Genomic DNA, 17,720 nt, shown 5'->3' with positions numbered 1-17,720 from the left:
TTGTTGTTTAACATTTCTGACTTACAGAATCAGCTGTCAAATATGAAATGTTTAGTTTAGCTACTTGCATATCTCGCACTTGACGTTGAGTGGCGCTGATAAAATTTGCGCTCAGCCTCAGCAGCTTCTGTGTAAACATAAAGCCCGCCTACTCTGATTTGATTGGTTTTCTCTATTATTTTAGCATTGACGAGCGGTGATAGACCAATGAGGCTCAGATGAACGCACACACACTTCTGACGTGCGCTCTGCTCGCTGCGGATTGAAGAACACGCTGATTTAAGCTTGGTACATACACCGCAAGAACAAAGAAATTTGTTCGTTTTCTCGAGGTGGCAAGAACAAGAACAACGTTTGTCCTGGCCAGGACATTCCATACTTCACGAGAAATCAGGTGCCGAACTTCTAGGGAGTCCTCAGAGGCCCCACCCACTGCAGCATGCATTTACATTTCTGCCCAATCACACAATCCGCTTGTTAAGTCGTGACGTAAGGAACGCCGTTTCTGGGTCCAAGCCTCAACTCGTTTCACTTGAGAATTATGAGCGCTATTTACTCATATTAAACATCAAACCTTTTAAAAAGTTAAACATTTTAAATACTTACAGTCTACACAACAGTCTCCGTGCTCACAGCGTCGCAGACATCGATATTTTAACGATTTATAAAAGATGAATCACTGTCTGGCCATCTGGAATTTTGGTATGGAGATAACGGTTATGATTATATATATTTTTGTAGTTTTACACCACATTGTGTGTGTATATTAGCACCGTTTGTTGTTTTCCTTGTGGTATGAGATAGAGCGTTTGGACCCGGAAGCGCTGCCGGGTGACGTCAGACTTAACAACCGGATAGTTCTCAGACACCCACAAGAAAAAAGTTCTGCTCAGATGATCTGTCGAGAACAAGCTGCGAGAACTCCCAAACCAGGGCTGCAAGAACAAAATGACGTCAAAATGAAGGCATTGGGCCTAGTGACGCCCATGGTCCGAATTGCGAGATATAAACACAATTCACAAAAAAAAGTCAGTCTTTTTTCCACAGAATTGGACTTTATAACTCGCAATTGCGTGTTTATATTTCACAATTCGTATATTTCCAAAAAGTTTATATCTCGCAATTGTGAGGAATAAAATGAATTGTCCGATTCTTTTTGAAAAATTGCTTTAATCTGGGGCGGAAACAAGCTTCCATAAATTACAGATCCGTTATAGAACTGTAAAAACCAAGCTGTAAAGACAAAATAAAAATAACATTGCAATTAAAATGCAACACATTTCCACAAGTAGTAGGGGATAGAGCCAGCTTTACATTGGTCGATGCCCCAGCAGAAGTCCGCCTGCCTAACCAATAATGGCACACAAACTGAGCGTGTAATTAAATTTCCCGAACTGACTGTAAATCACTAATTGCCTTGAAGCTCGAATTGCTGATAAATGGTAGACTGAGTGATACATGCCATAAGAACCTAGCTAACAATAAAAACTTGCTTTAAACCATCTGACAGATATAAAACGTTGGGAAAGACAGGAATGCTAAGCTCTTTCTGACCATGTATGGCTTTTCGATCTCGTATCACGCTCACGTCAAGAAGCAGTAAATCTAAAAAGGCAAAAAGGATTAGAAATAAATATTAATTCTCTTTCGCTTACATTCCAAACCATACTGGCTTGGCTAAAGACGTGGCCTTTTAAGCAATGTTTTCTTAAAGATGAACCACAAGAGTAAAATATTAAAAACAACATCAGATCTGGATCGTATTTTACATGTGACAAGAAAAGAGAGACTTGTAAAAATATTGCAAGTCAGATCTTGGATGTGCTGGCCTGGTCACGCCAGGATCGTAGGATCTGTTTATTGCTCCTGCAGTATGGCTACTTTGGGACTTTGAGATATTTTGTTCCTCTTTTAACACTCTCAAAGCTCATAGCACAAACTTCCAGCCCCTTTATATTAAACAGTGGAAAATATCCAACCCTTGGCAGGCGCGCTGCACTTCAAAACACAGCCTAAATCACTGAGCACTCTAATTACGGCCAACCACAATGGAGCCAGCGGTGGCAGGCGGCTACCGGAGAGTGCGTGGTGGCTTACCCGCCAGCGCCCCTGCCAGCAAAAGCCTGCCAGGTCCCACTCGCCCGTCCTCGTCGGTCAGGGCCGCCTTGGTGTGTGCGTAGCAGGGGAAGTAGATGGCCGAGAAGGGGATGTCTCTCAGGAAACAGGCTTTCGCACCCTGTGGGCCAGAAAGATGGACACACAATGTCAAGTCAAACACACGAGAAATATTACGGAGCCGTCTTTTTTATTCGGGGACCGCAGTAGTGTAAGTATTCTGGGAGTTCGGTTTATGGTGTGTTAATGTCAACCCTTCGGAATGAGTCTGTTTTGTGCCTTTTTCTGACTTGTCACTTCAAATAAACATTTTTTTCTTCGACGGTAAACCCAAGAACGGTCGCAAAGACTATTCTTGCGTCTGTCACCGTAAACAAAGCCGTACCTTCAACCGGATTCGGTTTCCTCGTCTCCAGCGAGCTGGCGAGCAGCCAGGAGTGAAGAAACAGAGAGATTTTCCTCTCAGCAGAACGCTTTAAAGCCCGGCTGAAGTGCGCTTTAGACAGGCTTCATTAAACTCGCAAGGTTAATCTGCAGCGTGTACACAGGTAGCGCAGATAGCCGAGGTATCTCTTTCCTGAAGCGATCTTTGTGCTCTCCTGCGGGCCAGGGCAGACTGCCTGCTGCGAAACCAGATAAGAATCACCCCCGCGTCCAAAAGGCCAGGCCTGGCTCATCTGCTTTGGCAGAGCCCCGGAGTGCCGGAGGTGAAGGTTGTGTTAATGTGGGAACATCTGGATCCACTGGCCCTCAGTGTGCATGATAACTCGACAACAGCACACACGCAGGTGTGTGTGTGTGAATGTGATATGACGTGTGTGTGTGTGCTGAGGCTCTTCGTTTTGGAGCTCGGGCAGGGAGTGTTGGTGGAGGCCCTGCAGCGGCAGAAGGGGAGAGGCGGGGTAATTAGGCTGACAAAGACAGCTCTGTGCCTGGGCCGGACCCTGAGGAGCCAGGCCGTCTGAGAGAAGCAGGCTGCAGCGCGTCTCCTGCACTCAAAGCACATTGTCCGCACGGCTCAGGAGAGACACAGATGGAGGGGAGGCACCGGATTCGACATTCTTACACACACAGGCTGTTGTGTGCCGTAGTGACCCCCCTCCGACCATGACTCTGAAATAAAGGCTTCTTTCCCACGACAGGCTGACAGGTGAGCCCTGGAGACTTACCTGCCTCGGCCAGACGACAGGAGCGCAGGCTTTTTTCCACTGACCAGCCATCAGATTTACTGATAAGTGAAGCACATTCTACTGTAATCTACTGAGTGATATCCAAACTGTATGTGAGATATTGATACTTAAAAGACAACATGAGAAATAAAAGACTCAATGTAAAAGAGCCGTGGTCCTTGTGAGGACCGGGTGGGTTTGAGTTATAGACTTATATACTTACATGTACACACACACACAAATATATAAATATACCAGACAGTTTGGAAACATTACCATTTTTTATGTTTTTGAAAGAAGTATCTTATGCTCATTGAGCCTGCATTTATTTGATTAAAAATACAGAAAAAAATCTGTGATACTTCAAAATATAATTTATTTCTGTGATCAAATCTGAATTTTCAGCATCATTACCCCGGTCTTCAGTGTCACGTGATCTTTCAGATCCTTCATTCTAATATGTGACCCTGGACCACAAAACCAGTTATAAGGGTCAATTTTTTTGGCCAAAACCTTCCAGATTTATACATCATATAATAATAAATAAATAAGCTTTCCATTGACGAGATACAACTAAACGTCTTTAAAGCTGTCCAAATGAAGTCCTTAGCAAGGCAAAGTACTACTAATAATATATTTTTTAATATATTTACTGTAGGAGATTTACAAACTATCTTCATGGAACATGATCTTGAAGTAAAGAAAAATCGATAATTTTGACCCATACAATGTTGGCTATTGCCACAAATATACCCGTGTGACTTATGACTGGTTTTGTGCTCCAGGGTCACATATGCTGATTTGATACTCAGCTATTATCAATGTTCGAAACCTATGATAATATAATAATGATAATAATAACGAAGTATCAAATCTTATTAGAATGATTTCTGAAGGATCATGTAACAGAAGACCAGAGTAATGATGCTGAAAATACAGCTTTGATAATATATTATACAGAAATATATTTTATAAAATCTTATTTTATTTATCACAGAATATCTTTTATATTTATTTATGTGGCCTAGCGCTTGGAATGTAAGTTTTCCTCTCCTCCAGTTATTTACTGTCCTCTCTACTACCTCTATAAGTAAATAACTAAAAAAAGTGAACATCAGTTATTATTACAGCATAAAACAACATCAAGCATCTACATATAATTAGCACCACACATAACACCTACACAGAGGTGAACGCCTCATTCATCTCCCTCCAGCTGTCAATTAATGTCAGAGAACGCAGCCACTGGATGAGATATGACCCAGCGCCATCATGGCAGTCCCCACAACGTTGTTTACACCAAAACACTCGCTCTCCGCAACCTCCTGCGCTCCAAGCCTCAGGAATGCAGCCCTGCATCCCTGCTCAGATGCATTCGGCAGCAGCAGCAGAACAACTGGAGATCTTCTCCTGCAGTGCTGCTGAGCCTCATGGGAAAAACAGGACACAAAAGAAGCACTCAGGGAGCTGCGGTGCATTCACAGATCTGAGAGGCTGGTGCTACCTGGCCCGACTGCTACAGCAGTCCGCAGGGGGTGGATTGAGGCATGATGGTGTGTGCGTGTGTGTGTGGGTGGGTGTGGAGACATGCTGGAGAATGTAGAGCATGACTGAGGCACTCTGGGATATAAGAGGGCGTGCAGGGAGTGAATCCACAGGTGGGAGGCGCTAGAGAGCTGAGGATGCTCCTCTGGGTCTTTAGTGAGGTACGAGGTGGGTCAGACTGTATTTTCAAGGAGACTCAAAACATCAACAACTATATACTAAATGTAATAAAGAGTACTACTGTCTTTTTGCATACTACCCATCCTAGCATGTAGGATTAAGAATGCGTGTGTTTTTTTGGCACACATTGCTCACGACCCCTTAATTTATGCTTATATCCAGAACAGTATACAATATACACTACCATTTAAAAGGTTGGTGTTGAAAAGATTTTTTAATTAAAAAAAAAAAAAAAAAATCTCTTATGCTCATCAAGGCTGCATTTATTTGATAAAAAAAAAAAATTATTACAATTTAAAATAAGAGTTTTCTGTTACAATATTTTTAAAAATGTGATTTATTTCTGTGATATAAGCTGAATTTCCAGCATTACTCCAGTCTTCAGTGTCACATGATCCTTCAGAAATCATTCTAATATGATGACTTGCTGCTCAAGAAACATTTCTTCTTATTGACAAAACCATTGTTGTTTTTGTTATCATTACTATCATTACTGCTGCTGCTGCTGCTACTACTGCCACTATTATTATTACTATTATTATAACTACTATTAATAGAACTATTATTATTATGATTGTTTTAAAGTGTTTTGATATTGATTTATCATATTTATATCTTTTTTTCTCTCACTCTCCACAACAACAAAAAATAGTGATGTCACTAATAACAAACCACACTAGATTAACTTATTGCTTAAATTCATTACAGTACTTGTATACAATACCATATCTATACATCTATATATTTTACTGTTTTTCATTTTTCCTCCTCTCTCCTTTATTTGTAACTGTGTGTGTATATGTGTGTGCCTGGTCTCTTACTTTGTATAAACAGCTGTGTTGTGTTAATAAAAAATAAATAAAAGACAAAACCATGATACATTTTTTGTCAAGATTCTTTGATGAATAGAAAGTGTAAAGGAACAGCATTTAATAGTCTTTCCTGTCACTTTTTATAAATATACATAACAACTAACTCATGTAATACGCATACTGAATTTAACCAAATGCTGACATTTACATGAAAACATATTTCCTAATAATTGATATTGTTTACTAAATAGTCAAAAGAATGTACCAGTGTAGTACATACCTCAAGCACATAGTAGATGTATCTTATGAATTAGGTTTCAGGCCGTTTTGCGCAAGTGAGACATACCTTGTACAAGCCGAAGAAACCCAGGTCACGGATGACAGAGAGAGCGCTGACGCGCGGCCCTGTGGTGATTTCTCCTGCCACCTGCAGTCGGATCTTCACGATCTCCAGAGGGTTTGTGAAGATCACCTGAGATCCCCCAGCCTGAAGATCAACAACACAAGCATACAGGTTTTCACAGAGACAATCATGTTCATGAGTGAGAAGTGTAAATGACGGGGGGGAAAGTATGTGCAGATCATCTGAGGAAAGCATATTATTGTTGTAAATACATTCTGATGTGAAAAAACAAGAATGACAGGAGGGAAGTAATGTGATATTCTCGTTATGAGAGGACAATGCTTTAAACTGGCCCTGAGAACGATTGTGCTATTGTCAATCTTTGTAGGAGGAGGAGGTTGAACCTGCCAAAGACAGACGGTGCCTGAAACATCACACAGGACTCAGGCCCCTGGGGGCCTCTCAAAAAACAACCTCATGTCTCCAACCTTGTACTTGTGAGGCAGATAAAAAGCATCTGCAGGTTGGAACAGGTTCCTCCGAGCTCTTTGAAATGGTTGGAGTTTGACATGACAGCATCTGAAGCTGCAACAGAAGCATTTAAACGTGTCTCGCCAAAGAGGCTGGCCGCTTGCCGCCTCCGTGCCCTATCTTTCCTGTTGCTCCTAGTTACTGAGGCTGCACACAGAAAAACAGAGCAGTGTAATTAGATGGAAATCAGTTTCCATGGATTTCTTCTCCTTCCCTCAGCCCTCCTTTTGAATACATAAGGGCCTTACTGTTTGTTTGTTGTTGATTTTATTCCTCTGTTCTTTCAGAGATATTAACGTAACGGGGCCGTCTTACGGGAATCTGGTAAATGAGTCTCGAACCTCACAAGTGCGCGCATTTAAAAATCCCATTGAGTACGAGGCAGCATATTTAAAAATAAAGATCATTATCATCTCATTGAAGGTGCTCTTTAAATAGGACGGGGCAGATTGACCCACACTTCCCTTCCAGAGGAAATTACAGCTCGACATGCAGAGAGGGCTGCCTACCTTTCAGAACTCACAGCTACGACTTAATAGTTGGCACATTTCATGAATACAGTTTATTTTGGTGTCCAATTATCTTTTCTTTAAGTATTAGATAAGGATTTTTTAGAACAATCAGAAATATTAGATTAACTATTATCTAACATAAAATTAATCTGGCATGAAAAGACTAAAATAGTGACTTGCTTTGTCTTGTCCCACCTCAGAGGTCTTGACCTTCTCTCTAGTATCTAACAATTAAAATCAAATACATTTTCTCAATTGACAGAAAAGATATTAAATTCATGGTAATTATAAATAATTTAAAAAAATTACCTATTAAAAACACACACATATATACATATGTGCTGTCTAATCAAATAATTGTGATGAATCACATCTAAAAAATATTTTGTTTACATAATATATGTGTATATATATATATTTGTTTACATAATATATGTGTATATATATATATATATATATATATATATATATATATATATATATATATATATATATATATATATATATATATATATATATATATATATATATATATATATATATATATATATATATATATATATATATATATATATATATATATATATATATATTATGTGTGTGCATGTGTGTGACATTTACATACACACACATATATACACATACATACATAATATATATATATGCGTGTGTGTGTGTGTGTGTGTAGATATGTGTGTGTGTGTGGGGGGGGGTATATACAGTATATACACAAGCAGATATATATATATACACAATAATACTGATTATTGCAAAACAGTAGCAAAAACAGTATTATTGTGAAATATTTTTACAATTTAAATTTTTTTCTATTTAAATATATACACATGATCCTTCAGAAATCCTTCTAATATGATGATTTGCTTCTTAAAAAACATTTTTTTATTATTATTAATGTTGAAAACAGTTGTGTACAAATTTTTTCAGGATTATTTAATGAATAGAAGGTTTAAAAGAACAGCATTTATCTGAAATATAAAGCTTTTGCAACATTAAATGTCTATAAACTGTTAAAAAACTCTTAACTGTCACTTGATCTTGATTTAATGCATCCTTGCTGAATAAATGTATTAATTTCTTTAAAGTTCTTTCTCCAAAAAAAAAAACAAATTCTTACAGACCCAAAACTTTTGAACGGTAGTACAATGTTACAAAAGCTTTCTATTTCAGATAAATACTGTTCTTTTGAACTTTCTAGTCATCAAAGAATCCTAAAAAGAACTGCTTACAACATTGATAATAATCATAAATGTTTCTTGAGCAGCAAATCATCATATTAGAATGATTTCTGAAGGATCATGTGACACTGAAGACTGGCGTAATGATGCTGAAAATACAGCTTTGCATCACAGGAATAAATTACATTTTACAATATATTCAAATAGAAAAGAGTTATTTTACATTTTAATAATATTTCACAATATTACAGCTTTTTTTGTATTTTCAATATTTTCATTTGAATCTTTTATGTTAGATGCTATTAAAGTCGGGATTATTCCGTTTGACAGCCCTAAAAAAAAAAACTTTAATTTGTGACACCCAACATTTGTAACATTATTTGGATCCTTTCTAGAGCATAACAAGCAAATTTAAACGATAATAAATCACATCTCATATTCTCAATTTTTACACAGCGGTAACGTTAAACGCATAAAGCTCACTTGTAAACCCTGTTATGCAAATTATGCAAGTAAGAAAGATCAAACCATTTTTTTTTGTTTTTTTGGGGGAAATATAAAATCTCTCAAAAGCAAAAGTTGCAACTTAAAATTTTGTTTAATTACGTTTATTGCTTAATTACACAGTCACAATCAACATTTTCTGAAGGTTAAGCACTTCCTTTCACTGAAAAAGAAACACCGTTACGAGTTTCAAATCCTATTTTGTACCCTATTCATGGAAAATGCCACTCATTTATGTGGAAAGTAATCTTTTATGGTTAATTATGGCATCAGGGCTGAGAGCAAAACTTGTTTTGGAAAGGAATAATGCACTAAGGAGAGGGCCAGGTTATTAGCCACATTAATTGGGTACTAATTGGATATTTAAAAAGTTACACAAAGAGAACAAGCAACAAGAAAACAAGAACATCGGTTAGAGGGAGACAAAAGATCAATCACCTCTGGAGGAGAGGCAGTTTAAAGAGCGGGAAGCACGTGCTGCAACGTGACGGCAAGAAATGCGATTTGAGTGGAGAGTGAGCCAGCGTCGGCTCGATAATTCGGTGGTAATTACAAGGCAAGGTAATCCCCAGAGGCACTGAGAGCGTGCGTGCGTGCGTGTTTGAGGTACCGAGAAGAGCGCAACTGAAGACAAATACTTACGCACACCAAGCGCGTCAGCACCACACACACAAAACACTACAGCCTTCTAAAAACAATAGCTCAGCGCCAGACACAAACATTAGCCTCCCTTCATTAATACTCGCTCACATTCCTCGCACTTAAACAGGGATTACACAAGCGTTTTTGCGTAGAAATGGAAGCGCTGCGATTAACAAAAATGTTTCGCAACCGACTGGCAAACCGTTACAAATGCTGAGAAATACCGGACAAGCTAAATTACACAGCTCGCACTGCAAATGAACAAAGCGTCACTGTATGCGTGCCACGGTTTTTCCCTGCTCTCTACGGCACTTTACGTTGGCTAAGCGAGTATTTTGAGTAATCCAGCCCTCAAATGAAGGCCAGCAACAACCAGATAAGAATCCAGCCAACTGCTCGGCCAGCGAAGCATGCCGTTCTTACCAAATGATCAACTCTTGGCAACTGTCAAGGGCCTAATTCAGAGGCTGCAATGTGAGAAGAGAGGAGCTTAAAATGTAAAAAAACACTACATTTTAATCACAGCAGTTCCATAACCACCACCATCTCTTTCGCTTTCTGTGATTTTTACTCTCCTCCTTCAGACAGGAACATTCATGGTGCACAAATCAGCAGTCTAGTCTTTTCCCTCTCAAACCAAATAAATAGATTTGATTTGCCGCGGCTGCAGTGTCAATAAACACGGCTTTGAGCGAGCGGCGCGTGTACAGGCGTGAGAAAGGGAGCGGGTTCCTGCCAGGCCGAGCGCTGGGGATTCGGTGCGGGATGAAAGGAGCTGTCAGAGAAATCAGAAGAGGAAAAACACATCTCCGTGGCACAAGCTGCCTTTCTGAGCTGACTTCATCTGCAACCAACCCGATGTTTCCGTGGCCATCTCTTTTCAAATCTCAGAGCAGAGATCACATGGGCTAAATGCACTCATGTCGGTATAATCGAGACTCGCAATCATCTAAGAGTCATTTTTAAAAGGAAACCCACGCGTGTAAGAAATGTTTTAGCGATCACTGTCATGTGAAAGAGGCTCTTTCTGTGTCCCGGGTCAGGGGGAGACGTGAAGAAGCAGGGTCTGGTTTTGACAGGCCTCAGGTATGACACAAACAGGAAGGCTACTACTCTCTGAAACCTGAACTGATGGAATTCGCTTTCACACAGATCTGACAAGAATGATTTGAAGCTCATGGAAACGATGTATTAATAACGTCAGTCGCTTCTAATGAAAAGGGTAAGTGATCCCCCTTGTGCTCGTGAGGGGCATGTCGAGAACAACCGGCAGCCGTGGGGCGGCAGACTATGATTTAGAGGTGAGGTGACAGGGGAGAAGTGTTTTATACATGTTTTTAAACACTGATGGGGCTGAAGTGTCTTTTCAATCACCTCACAAAAGGAGAGAAGTGTTCCCTCAGGCCAAGGCTTAGACCTCAAAGTCCACTGACATTCAAAACTAAACTCCTTTTTGTCAGTGTACTGTAACTGCGTGATGTATGGATTATATGTTTGCGTATAAAAGCAAAGAGCAACTCACACATCCGCCAGCCAAGATTTCAGCAGGTAGAGGAATGCTGCCGTCTTTTTGCTTAGTCTTTCCTCTCACAAAGTCGTTCACCTGTGGAAAAAAAACAAAACAATGCAGCATCAGCTATAGTTTCTTTGAGGAAAAGGTCTGCACCTACACAGACTCAGTGCCTGCCACCCCTCTTGTAAGCTGTTTCAGGATTGTTTTAGCACATCATTCACTAAAGGAGTTATACAAAAAAACTGACTTAAGTTAAATGGGCACGACTATCCACTTCATTCCTGACGAGCCCACTGCGTTTTGAATTATGGGTGGCACTTCTGGGTTGGAGAACTTCCACTCAAAAAGACTGAAACTAATAGTTTCAAACCGTAAGGTTGCGCAACCAATAAAGCTTATCCGTCAGTTTGACTGAATGAGCTGTCAATTTTCCGTCATATTTTATTTTCAGACATGAGAATAATGTAACACTTGGTATTTTAACGTGACATGTTATAACAAGAATATATATGGCAAGAGCTCTTTTCAGTCACTGTATTCTTTTCCTTGTGATTATTTGCTTTTTTCCTTTTGTATTCGGCTGTAACAGTATACGAAAGGACAACATATACGGCACATTTATGGTCTGTTCTCCCAATTTAATTAAAAATAATTCACTGGAAAAAAAAATCTCTCGTTTTCTCCTCATATCGTCTCTTTCCAGGTTTGTTTTCACAGATAAATACAATTTATTATATGTCAAAATGAAGGAACTCACTTTGAAATAGTATCACGCAATGCTGAAGTTAATGAACAGTAGAATAAATGTCACTTTTTGGTACATTGTACCCAATATAAAGGTATTACTGCGTTCATAGAGTGAGCCTTTCACTGATTGTTTACAGCTTAACGGAAGTTATAACCATAATTCATGCAAAGCATCATGGGGCGTAGGAATAAGGTGCATAGGAGTCTACACTAGTGCCTGGTTAAGGCTTATAAAGTCAAATGTGAGATATAAAGTCACAATTTTAAGATTTAAAGTCACAATTCTGAGATATAAAGTAGCAGCTGACAGCTGAGATATAAGGTCAAATGTGAGATAAAAAATTGCAATTTTGAGGTATCCAGTGAAAATTGATATAAATTGCAATTTTGAGATTTAAAGTCACAATTCTGAGATTTAAAATGGCAGCTGCCAGCTGAGATATAAAGTCAAATGTGAGATTAAAAGTTGCAATTTTGAGAAATCAAGTCACAATTTTGTTAAAAAAAGTAGCAGCTGACAGCTGAGTGATATAAAATCAAATGTGAGATTAAAAATTGAATTTTTTTAGATATCAAGTCAAAATTTTAATATAAAGTTGCAATTTTGAGATAGAAAGTAGCAAAAGAAGCAGATATAACAGCTGAGAGATATAAAATCAAATGTGAGATATAAAGTCATAATTTTAAGATTTAAAGTCACAATTCTGAGATATAAAGTGGCATCTTATATACAGTCATATATGTGAGATTAAAATTTGCAATTTTGAGCTATCCGGTCACAATTTTGATATAAAGTTGCAATTTTGAGATATAAAGTAGCAAAAGCAGCAGATATAACAGCTGAGAGATATAAAGTCAAATGTGAGATACAAAGTCACAATTTTAAGATTTAAAGTCACAATTCTGAGATATAAAGTGGCAGCTGACAGCTGAGATATAAAATCAAATGTGAAATTAAAAATCTAAATTGCAATTTTGAGATATCAAGTCAACATTTTTATATAAAAATCAAAATTTTGAGATATAAAGTCACAGTTCTAAAATATAAAGTAGCAGCTGAGAGCTGAGATATAAATTCAAATGTGGGATTTAAAGTTTATATTTCTATATAAAATCACAATTCTGAGATATAAAGTGCCAGATGGTTGATATATAAAATCAAACGTGAGATTAAAAATGGCAACTATGAGATATCCAGTTACAATTCTGATATAAAATGGCAGCTGACAGCCGAGATATAAAGTCAAATGTGAGATTAAAAATTGCAATTTTTAGATATCAAGTCAACATTTTAATATAAAGTTGCAATTTTGAGATATAAAGTAGCAAAAGCAGCAGATATAACAGCTGAGAGATATAAAGTCAAATGTGAGATATAAAGTCACAATTCTGAGATATAAAGTGGCAGCTTATATATAGTCATATATGTGTGATTAAAATTTGCAATTTTGAGCTATCCGGTCACAATTTTGATATATAAAGTAGCAGCTGACAGCTGAGTGATATAAAGTCAAATGTGACATTAAAAGTTGCAATTTTTAGATATCAAGTCAAAATTTTTATATAAAATCACAATTTTGAGATATAAAGTCAGTTCTAAAATATAAAGTAGCAGCTGAGAGCTGAGAGCTGAGATATAAATTCAAATGTGGGATTTAAAGTTTATATTTTTATATAAAATCACAATTCTGAGATATAAAGTGCCAGATGACAGCTGATATGTAAAATCAAACGTGAGAATAAAAATGGCAATTATGAGATATCCAGTCACAATTCTGATATAAAATGGCAGCTGACAGTCGAGATATAAAGTCAAATGTGAGATTAAAAGTTGCAATTTTGAAATATCAAGTCAAGTCAATTCAAGTCACCTTTATTTATATATCGCTTTTTACAACACAGATTGCTCCAAAGCAGCTTTACAGTGATAATAGGAAATACATTTTGTTTTAGAAGAAAAGTTTTTAATTGATTCATTTCTGTTGTAAAAACGGATTAGTTATTTAATTTGGTGCCATTCAAACAACACCATCTTCAACTAGAACAGAAAACCCAGCTCACAATTCTAAATATAAAATGCCAGATGACAGTTGATATATAAAATCAAATGTGAGATCCAAAATTGCAATTTTGAGATTTAAAGTCACAATTCTGAGATATAAAATGGCAGCAGACAGCTGAGATATAAAGTCAAATGTGAGATAAAAAATTGCAATTTTGAGACACAAACTGAGATGTAAAGCTGCAATTGTGACAATGTCACAAGTGTAAAATATATAATCGCACTGTGAGTTGCAAAGATAAAAAGTATAAGTGAGCCTGCTGATGGCCAACTCAAGAATGCAAGAATGTATACCGCTTTGACAGGGGATCAAACAGAAAACAGATTCCCTTCTTTTTCGAGGGGCTAAGGCGAGGCACTGAAATCAGGCAGCGGGCGGGCGAGAAAAGCAGAGGGGTGTATTTCTGAGGAGTTAAGGGCTTTGGTTTTAAGAGGCCATGCTGATGTGGTGAAGGCAGAGCACTTACTGTAAGCTTTATGGCTTTCTCGGGAGCCACGCCCAGAAGCTGCGGTACGAGGCCTATAATTAGAAAACAAGTTGATTAAAAAAGACAGGGGTGAGGGAAGCACGACTTTCCTCAATATAAAAGCTGCAGCGCTGCCTTCAATTCCCTATCATCCCCACACTAATGAACACTATTGATGTGGAGTGCTTAAATATTGGAAACGTAACAGTACTACAAACTCTTTTTCCCTTTAAAAAACAGCCTTAACCAAAGTTTACACAGCCCTCAATTACAACACAGATTTCTGGCTTAGGCAAAAATAAACTAAATAATCTGATTTAAAAGCGATGACCCACCCCCGGCAGTAACAAACAAACTCAGTAATGTGGGCATACTGTACGCGTCCAAATAGGCCACACAGCTAGATGAATACAAACATTTCCTGCGCGCGCGGCCTACTTGTGTTTGTACACAAGCAGAGAATTAGAATAAAAAAATATTTTTCAAACTTGATCATCCATTGAAAATCCTGTAAACAGTTATTGTTCTTGCATGCTGCTCATTTCTTTGTGTGGGCCAGGATGTTGCAAGCAGACATGCTAATAAAGAAAACAGAAATAATAAAATACCTTAATTAATCAAACTTTTTTCCTTTCTTTTTTTGAAGTTGCATCCAAAGTTTCACACCAAGCTAGAATGGGAATGATGCTCTAAACTTTGCGTCTTTAAGGTATTTTAATGCATTTGCTAAAAGCCTGGTCTGCCCACTTCCTTGTTAAAAACTAAACTACTGTATTTATATGTAAAACAAAAGCACTTTGTGCTCACTTCAAATATAGTGCTCTGTGTCATAAAGCACTGATAAGCTCAGCTAAAACGAGCACTGAATGTTCATACCATCCCCGTTATAATTCTGCACGGGTGATGAAGATCCCAGCCTCTCTTTTGTCATCTTTATGATTGACAAATACCAGTAGTTAGCGCTCTCAATGGAGGTCACATGGCAATTGCACCTTGCAATCACAATTTGAATCTGAGACCGCACAGAATGCTTTAAAAACTCATGTTCCAGCTCTAAAAGCAGAGCAGATACTTATTATCTGAGCGCCATTGACTGCGTAGAGCATTCATGTTCTTCATTGTTAAGTTCCTGTGCTGGTATGTGCCCTTTCATGCTCTGCACATTGTCCCCTCAAGCAGCAAAGGTAGACTTAATCTCTTCAAAGCAGGTAAGGTCAGAGGGAAGATGACCTGCCCCTGGCTTTCATGAAAACGCTTTTTGTTGGCCGTGCGGAGCCACTGACCTCTGTAGAGACCGAAGAAGCCCTCGTAGCGCACAACCTTCTTGAAACAGTCAATGCTGTTCTTGTACATCAGCTCATCGACGAAGGAACCTGAAGAGCGCTGGTTCTGCATGCGGGTCTTCACCAGGTCGATGGGGTACACGGCGGTGGCCCCCACGGCTGTCATGAGAGGAAATGTGTTTAAAACCACAAACGATATGGAAAAGCAAGACTGTTAAAAGAGATGCACACTTGACGGGGCTGACTAAGGACACATCAAACAACAACAAAAAAGACCGGATGGGAAGAAAGTTAAGGATATATTTGCAGAACACATCAGTCAATTCTTATCTGACAACTTTGGGGTGGACACAAAGGGAATACAGCACCGACAGGCTTAATTAAAGAGTGAGTCGCCCTGCACTACCTCCTTATTACCTTGTCTCCTCCGAGAGAGCCAGTCTGGAGCCAAACACAGGCCCAAGCACCACCTCCTTACGTACACACAGACCGACACACACACACACACCTCAGATCACTCACAGGTACAAAAGAATCCACCCGAGAGGTTCCCATGGTGCATAACCTCATTAAACGGGAGAAATAGCCCCCTAAGAAGGCAATAGGGCAGGCTTTGTTTTTCTTTTTGTCCAGTCCAGCTATTTCTCGTGTGGAGGAGGGGCTGCTGCTGCAGGCTCAGGTAAAGGGGTGGTGCACAATGATCCGTGAATGACTCACCTCCAGCCACGGAGCCCAGGCCGAACCTGTACGCCGACTCAGCGACCTGAACCAGAACCGAGCGAGACGCGTCCCCACCAGACTGCTGCGGACAGCAAAAACAAGACGAGAGAATCAGAAGTCCCACCATTATGCTTTTCAACAAATTCTAATATAATATAATATAATATAAAATAACAATATAATTCATATAATATAATAATGTATAATATTTTTTTAGTAAAAACTGTTTCCAACATTGATAATGAAAAAAGAAATGTAATTATTATTTATATATAAATACACACATAAGCATGTATATATTTAAGAAAAAAATATTTTTATATATAAAACATTTATATTTATATATATTATAGATTATATAAATGTATGATAAAGTATATACATGCAAATATTTCTTAAATATATACATGTGTGTGTATTTATATATAAATAATAATTAACAGAGTACACACACATATATTATGTAAACACAAACTTTTATTTTGGATGCGATTAATCGTGATTAATCTTTTGACAGCCCTAAATATAATATAATATATTATAATATAATATAATATAATATAATATAATATAATATAATATAATATAATATAATATAATATAATATAATATAATATAATATAATATAATATAATATTATATTATATTATATTATAATATAATATAATTAATATAATATTATAATATAATTAATATAATATAATATAATATAATATAATATAATATAATATAATATAATATAATTAATATAATATAATATAATATAATATAATATAATATAATATAATATAATATAATATAATATAATATAATATAATATAATATAATATAATATAATTAATATAATATGATTAATATAATTAATATAATATAATAAAAATAAATGTTTCTTGAGCACCAAAAAAACATACAATAATTAGAATGTATCATGTACGTAGATTAAAAACTGGAGTAATGGCTACTGAAAATGTAATTATTACTTCCATTTGTGTTATTTTATCGGTTTGATGAATTGACTAATATTCTAAAATGAATGAGGAAAATAGAAGAACGAACAGGTAGCTAAACTTTCGAATTTCATTCAGCTTCCTATTAGTTTAATTAATAACTGTTAGGATTTTACAACATACTAAATTGCTTCATTTAGTTTGATCCACCCTCTCTTGTTAATGAGAAATGCAATTTTTTAGCATAGTGTTAGTCGAGACGAGCAGAGATCACAGTCAAGCAGGTCCAGCCACGGCCGCAGCCCCACAGTTAGAGAGAAGGCCAGCCAGAACCATCCAAGCGTCCCATGCTGCATTCCCAGCCGGAGATACAGTCGCCCTGCCTACCCGAGACCACCTGTCAGGAACCTCAAGGTAACTGCCCGGACCGCC

The 17,720-nt window shown here is 37.6% G+C and overlaps 1 protein-coding gene across 2 annotated transcripts in view; it reads right to left on the bottom strand.

Annotated features, from left to right (window-relative positions):
* slc25a13 (solute carrier family 25 member 13) overlaps positions 1 to 17,720 on the bottom strand; it is a 70,016-nt gene that overhangs the window by 10,014 nt on the left and 42,282 nt on the right. For both annotated transcript variants that reach the window (XM_079828467.1, XM_079828466.1), the window contains 6 exons: positions 16,339 to 16,423; positions 15,622 to 15,780; positions 14,339 to 14,391; positions 11,072 to 11,152; positions 6,168 to 6,308; positions 2,098 to 2,236 (listed from right to left, as the gene is read on the bottom strand). In XM_079828467.1, the coding sequence (XP_079684593.1) occupies positions 2,098 to 2,236; positions 6,168 to 6,308; positions 11,072 to 11,152; positions 14,339 to 14,391; positions 15,622 to 15,780; positions 16,339 to 16,423 (658 nt within the window). The remainder of the gene's footprint in view (positions 1 to 2,097; positions 2,237 to 6,167; positions 6,309 to 11,071; positions 11,153 to 14,338; positions 14,392 to 15,621; positions 15,781 to 16,338; positions 16,424 to 17,720) is intronic.

This window comes from Gobio gobio (genome assembly GCF_949357685.1).
Source record: "Gobio gobio genome assembly, chromosome: 11".
NCBI lineage: Eukaryota > Metazoa > Chordata > Actinopteri > Cypriniformes > Gobionidae > Gobio > Gobio gobio.
Note: the sequence above shows the minus strand (reverse complement) of the source record. Positions and strands in the feature narration are given on the sequence as shown.